The sequence below is a fragment of the Micropterus dolomieu genome, linkage group LG10 (genome assembly GCF_021292245.1).
Source record: "Micropterus dolomieu isolate WLL.071019.BEF.003 ecotype Adirondacks linkage group LG10, ASM2129224v1, whole genome shotgun sequence".
In the NCBI taxonomy this organism is placed as follows: domain Eukaryota; kingdom Metazoa; phylum Chordata; class Actinopteri; order Centrarchiformes; family Centrarchidae; genus Micropterus; species Micropterus dolomieu.
Genome location: NC_060159.1, coordinates 76,727 through 83,157, shown reverse-complemented (window position 1 = coordinate 83,157; position 6,431 = coordinate 76,727). Strand labels below are relative to the sequence as shown.

At 40.3% G+C, this 6,431-nt stretch overlaps 1 protein-coding gene across 1 annotated transcript in view; it reads right to left on the bottom strand.

Moving 5' to 3' along the window:
- The window catches only part of ddhd1b (DDHD domain containing 1b), a 24,244-nt gene that overhangs the window by 7,137 nt on the left and 10,676 nt on the right, over positions 1-6,431 (bottom strand). Inside the window, exons 9-11 of the mRNA XM_046060973.1 lie at positions 3,928-4,077; positions 3,554-3,618; positions 2,834-3,012 (exon numbers count right to left, since the gene is read on the bottom strand). Of these exons, the coding sequence (XP_045916929.1) occupies positions 2,834-3,012; positions 3,554-3,618; positions 3,928-4,077 (394 nt within the window). The remainder of the gene's footprint in view (positions 1-2,833; positions 3,013-3,553; positions 3,619-3,927; positions 4,078-6,431) is intronic.

Here is a 6,431-nt window from a genome sequence, read left to right as displayed (position 1 = left end):
GAAAACTCGCAAATAGCACAACTTTTCATCGTCAATGCCTTTAGAAGGCACAGCAGAAATTTGACGTCGATCCGACTAAATCCCTAGGAGGAGTTCGTTAAAGTACGAAGTGTGTAAATCATCCAAAAATGGCCATAAAATTCAAAATGGCCGACTTCCTGTTGACTTTAGGCTATGGGTTCTTGAGGCTTTTTTGTGCGTCTTGATACGATACATGTCCCCAGAAAATTTCGTACATGTAGGTTGAACGTGAACGAGGGGCTAATCATTTCCAATTTTCAAGGTGGCGCTAGCGAGTCATTTTGCCACGCCCATGTGCGAAACTTGTAGAATACGAAATTTTTCACCGGTTCTGACATGTTTGCAAATTTTGGTGAGTTTTCGAGTATGTTTAGGCCATGTCATTTGGGCCTACTTTGCAGAAAAAAAAAAAAAAAAAAAAAAAAAAAAAAAAAAAAAAATATATAATCCGAGCAGATTCAATAGGGACCTCGCACGGTCGTGCTCGGGCCCTAATAATCCGAGCAAATTCAATAGGGACCTCACACGGTCGTGCTCGGGCCCTAATTACAATAGGGTTCCCAGCTCCACTGGCACTGGGAACCGCGATGACTTGCATTTGCGGGTTCCCAGTCCACTCGGGCTTAGACCCCTAATGAGACAAGTAATATTATTACAGTTCCTGCACAACACTGCTAACAGTAGGCCTAGCTAGGAAATTAGTTTTAATTTAATGTTAGAATATTATACTAATAGAAATAATTTATACTCCACAGATTTTGTGCAACCAAAATAAATATACGTTAACAATTCAATAATACTGACAAATTAAACTCAATCAGCAACAGAAAACTACATCCTTAAAAGAGAAAGCAAGCCAAGATTCAACTGAAAACACAAGAATGAACACTTATTTAGGACACTTTTAACACCCTCCCTCCTCTGAGGGAGTAAACACGAGCACACAGCTCCACACTGCTGTCTGACCCTAACTGGTCCACTGACCAGGTGTCATTTATGCTGGGGACATGTCCCCACCACATTTTGAAATGGCTGATTTTGCGTCCATCACTTTTTTTTAAAGCATTTGTTAAAAATGTTCTGAAAAATAGTTCGCACCAAGAAATGTTAACTAGCAAATCAAAATGGTCTGAGAAAAGGTTTATTTGAACAATAAGAAAACATACAATGCAATACATTTTTCTCTCATGTATTAACAGACATTTCCATCATAAATTGGAGCAGAAAATGTCTCCAGAATGCAGGAAATTACAAGTTTAATACTCAAAATCTTTTGAGGGAGGACCCCCAGACGGGCACATATATTTCTGCATCAAATATTTAATCGAAATGGTGCTAAAAATCTTCTTGTCTTGTTCTCGTGCATCGTCATGTCTCATGACCCAAATGTATCATCACCCCCCTAATCTGAGCCCTTATGTCACCCCCATTGTTCAACACAAAGTGACGCCCCTGACTCCGCTCTGCACCAGCTCCTCCCTGGTGGAAAAATATTGATTTTGATTTTAAATCTGTCTGATTTATGTAGCTTGTGTGTTACACTTGATAAACCTGCAGCAGATACAATTGGCCAATGGCAGTGACTGATTAAATGTGGGCTAATTAAGATAAGCTTGAACATCAACATAAGTGGGTCAATTAGAAGGTGGCTCAACGTTCAGTTTATAACTCACTAGCAACTGGGACAGGAATGCCTCAGAAGTTGCTTGAGAATCCTCCAGTTTTTAAGATTTCTTCAGTGTCAAATTAATATAGTGATAGTTGTCCAATGGTACACAGCAAACATGAACTGAATTAGTTAATTTGGTGAGCTGTAGGCCTATATTAACGAATCATACACGGATTAAAATGTTCGGGTAATTTTCCTTCATTATTTAAATAGAACACCTTGCTGGGATCACTTGGAGTACATCTCGGCATTAAAGCACGGTATTGACAACACTTAATGGCAAATAAAGATGTCTTTATTAATTCATTTCAGGCATTGTTGATTCCTATTATTATTATTATTATTATTATATGTAGCTATTTTGCTAGAATTAGTGTAGAGAAGACACAAAAGCTGCGGCAGCTTCTCCACACTGTTTTGATCTGACCTTTATTTTCTTCGTGAAATGGAAAAATGTAGAAAGTTGCGTGGCGCTGCGGAGAACCTCCAGCTGCAGTAGCACATGGATCATGCATAAAATCAGGATCATCAGACTTCATCCAGCCAGAGGGAACGACCACTGAAGCGCCACAATAAGGAAATGTTTTGCTCCAGTGAGTTTGATCTTGTGATCTTCTGCATATATTGTTTTAATGTGAAAACTAATAAACAAAGTGAAAAGAATGGATTGCCCAGAATAGTTCACATAAATGAGTTATCAAAAAAGGTTTTTTTACTTTGACACACATCTTATTTCATATTTGTCTGATTTGTGGAGTAAGAGCTCAATAAAGAGGACATATTTAGTAGTAATAAGGAACAGTATCTCAATATCTACTGATGGCGTGGCTGGTGGACTGAGCAAAACAGATGTTTTATATAAAAAACATCTGTCTATAATGTGCTTTTAGTCTCCACTCTGCAGTTGATGCATAAAGGAAGAGTAACATCACGCTGTGAGACAGGAGCTAATTGGTTGTATTGATTGGTTTGGACCATGCTTGCCTTGCTACAGTATGAGCAGTGCAGGCGGCTCCAGTTTCTCTCAGCTCAGATCAGGTACACAGTGACTGAATGTCTTTCACATCCATAGCAGGTTCCCTGCTTTTTGTTTATTTCTTAAATTGGTCATCCATGCAACCACAACCCTCCATGTGTTCTTACCCATGATGCTGGCCTTGCCCAGGCTGGTGATGGACTCCCCGTAGTGCCGTCGGGCCTGTGGGGGAGATGTGCAGGGGCTGGGGATGCTCTCTGAATCTGAGACAGATGTGGTCTCCTTTGGGAGGTTGAGCAACGTGGGCCGGATCTGATCGTACGGTGTCGGGCTGGTGGTGTTATACCTGCACATCACATCCACATCAACCTCAGGGCACTGAACTCCTCATTCTTTCTTCAGCTGATTAAACTGGGTACACCATAGCTTCAAACACAGCTAACGGACTGACCTTTAAAATTTTAAGCTAATTGCTCTTATTGATAATTGTTCAGACAACAAAATGATTTCACAAGTAACAGATGAAAAAAAAGGAAAGAGACAGAAACTAGGGATAAGCTGAAACAATTCATTTGTATCGCTGCCAACATCACTATTAGAACCGCTCCTGCAATTTGATGCTCCACAACATCAGGAGAATCCATCTGCCCCTCACCCAGGAGGCATTACAGGTTCTGGTCTTGTCCTCTCTCATCTATATTACTGCAGATCGCTCCTGTCTGGTGTGCCTGCGTGTGCCATCCGACCTCTGTTTCTAAATGCAGCACTTATTAATGTTTTTGCGTGATTCCTGCAATTACTTGGTTGTATCCACCTGGTTGAATGCAATTATTATAAGTCACTATGGATGAAAGCAGCAGTTAAATAAATGTAATGTAATATCTTACCAGTGGATTTGAACAGGTGCAATGTTACTGTAGTGCTTTAAGATAAGAGGCTCCAATCTGTATGCCTGAAACAAACAAATACAAATGCTTGAGCAGAGGGGGGTTCCTGTCAACATTACTTTTCAAAAATTAACACACATTACTTCAATGTAATTGCCAGCTTGTCATGACAGTTTTAATCATTTTGTTGTGCAATATAATGGCAACACCACAGACAAAAAACCTTTCAATGGATACTATAAAAGTCTGTTATGTTCATTACAAGCCATAACTCATCCCTAAAGATGTGACAATAGGTTGGGTAGACAAAAGTGGGTGATAACTGCGATTGAAGCAGGATAGTAACACACTCAGTTGTGTGTACTGTAGCTCACCACAGGGTCTGTGGGATGGAATATGTTGAAGAGGCGTTTGCAGATAGAAGTGGGAAGGATGTGGTCCTGCGCACTGTTGTTTCCAGGCCGGATCCCTCTTAATGCCAAGAAAACAGCCAGAGGAGAGCCCATGCAGAAGAAATTTTCTACCTGCAACACAGAGAACAGAGTTAATTCAACAGGAGAGGTGCTGAGTTACAGAGGACTTACAGAGGACTGCCGCTGTAGTGGGCTAATGTGTCCAACAGTATATGTATTCCATATGCTGCTTTATTAAAAATAACATAGACACTAAACCTTCTTTTAATAATCATTAATCAAAACTATATATATATATGTGTGTGTCATTGCTTCCAATGAAAAATCTCATTCATTGTTTGATTCAGAGGGTTTGTAGTTTGAATCAGATGGTCTGAATCAGAGGGTTTGTAGTCTGAATCAGAGGGTTTGTAGTTTGAATCAGAGGGTTTGTAGTCTGAATCAGAGGGTTTGTAGTTTGAATCAGAGGCTTTTAGTCTGAATCAGAGGGTTTGTAGTCTGAATCAGAGGGTTTGTAGTCTGAATCAGAGGGTTTGTAGTTTGAATCAGAGGGTTTGTAGTCTGAATCAGAGGGTTTGTAGTCTGAATCAGAGGCTTTTTAGTCTGAATCAGAGGGTTTGTAGTTTGAAACAGAGGGTTTGTAGTCTGAATCAGAAGGTGTGTAGTCTGAATCAGAGGGTTTGTAGTCTGAATCAGAGGCTTTTTAGTCTGAATCAGAGGGTTTGTAGTTTGAAACAGAGGGTTTGTAGTCTGAATCAGAAGGTGTGTAGTCTGAATCAGAGGGTTAGTAGTCTGAATCAGAGGGTTTGTAGTCTGAATCATAGGGTTTGTAGACTGAATCAGAGGCTTTTTATTTAGAATCAGAGGGTATGTAGTCTGAATCAGAGGGTTTGTAGTCTGAATCATAGGGTTTGTAGTCTGAATCAGAGGGTTTGTATTTTGAATCAGAGGGTTTGTAGTCTGAATCAGAGGGTTTGTAGTCTGAATCAGAGGGTTTGTAGTCTGAATCAGAGGCTTTTTAGTCTAAATCAGAGGGTTTGTAGTTTGAATCAGAGGGATTGTAGTCTGAATCAGAGGGTGTGTAGGTTGAATCAGAGGGATTGTAGTCTGAATCAGAGGGTGTGTAGTTTGAATTGGAGGGTGTGTAGTTTGAATCGGAGGGTTTGTAGTTTGAATCAGAGGGATTGTAGTCTGAATCAGAGGCTTTTTAGTCTGAATCAGAGGGTTTGTAGTCTGAATCAGAGGCGTTTTAGTCTGAATCAGAGGGTTTGTAGTCTGAATCAGAAGGTGTGTAGTTTGAATCAGAGGCTTTTTAGTTTGAATCAGAGGGTTTGTAGTTTGAATCAGAGGGTTTATAGTTTGAATCAGAGGGTTTGTAGTCTGAAACAGAGGGTTTGTAGTCTGAATCAGAGGCTTTGTAGTTTGAATCAGAGGGTTTGTAGTTTGAATCAGAGGGTTTGTAGTTTGAATCAGAGGGTTTGTAGTTTGAATCAGAGGGTTTGTAGTCTGAATCAGAGGGTTTGTAGTTTGAATCAGAGGGTTTGTAGTCTGAAATAAAGGGTTTGTAGTCTGAATCAGAAGGTGTGTAGTTTGAATCAGAGGGTTTTTAGCCTGAATCAGAGGGTTTTTAGTCTGAATCAGAGGGTTTGTAGTTTGAATCAGAGGGTTTGTAGTCTGACTCAGAGGGTTTGTAGTTTGAATCAGAGGGTTTGTAGTTTGAAACAGAGGGTTTGTAGTCTGAATCAGAGGGTATGTAGTCTGAATCAGAGGGTTTGTAGTCTGAATCATAGGGTTTGTAGTTTGAAACAGAGGGTTTGTAGTCTGAATCAGAGGGTATGTAGTCTGAATCAGAGGGTTTGTAGTCTGAATCATAGGGTTTGTAGTCTGAATCAGAGGGTTTGTAGTCTGAATCATAGGGTTTGTAGTTTGAATCAGAGGGTTTGTAGTCTGAATCAGAGGGTTTGTAGTCTGAATCAGAGGGTGTGTAGTCTGAATCAGAGGGTTTGTAGGTTGAATCAGAGGGATTGTAGTCTGAATCAGAGGGTGTGTAGTTTGAATCGGAGGGTGTGTAGTTTGAATCGGAGGGTTTGTAGTTTGAAACAGAGGGCTTGTAGTCTGAAACAGAGGGTTTGTAGTCTGAATCAGAGGGTTTGTAGTCTGAATCAGAGGGTTTGTAGTTTGAATCAGAGGGTTTGTAGTCTGAATCAGAGGGTTTGTAGTTTGAATCAGAGGGTTTGTAGTCTGACTCAGAGGGTTTGTAGTTTGAATCAGAGGGTTTGTAGTTTGAATCAGAGGGTTTGTAGTTTGAATCAGAGGGTTTGTAGTCTGAATCAGAGGGTTTGTAGTTTGAATCAGAGGGTTTGTAGTCTGAATCAGAGGGTTTGTAGTTTGAATCAGAGGGTTTGTAGTCTGAATCAGAGGGTTTGTAGTTTGAATCAGAGGGTTTGTAGTCTGAATCAGAGGGT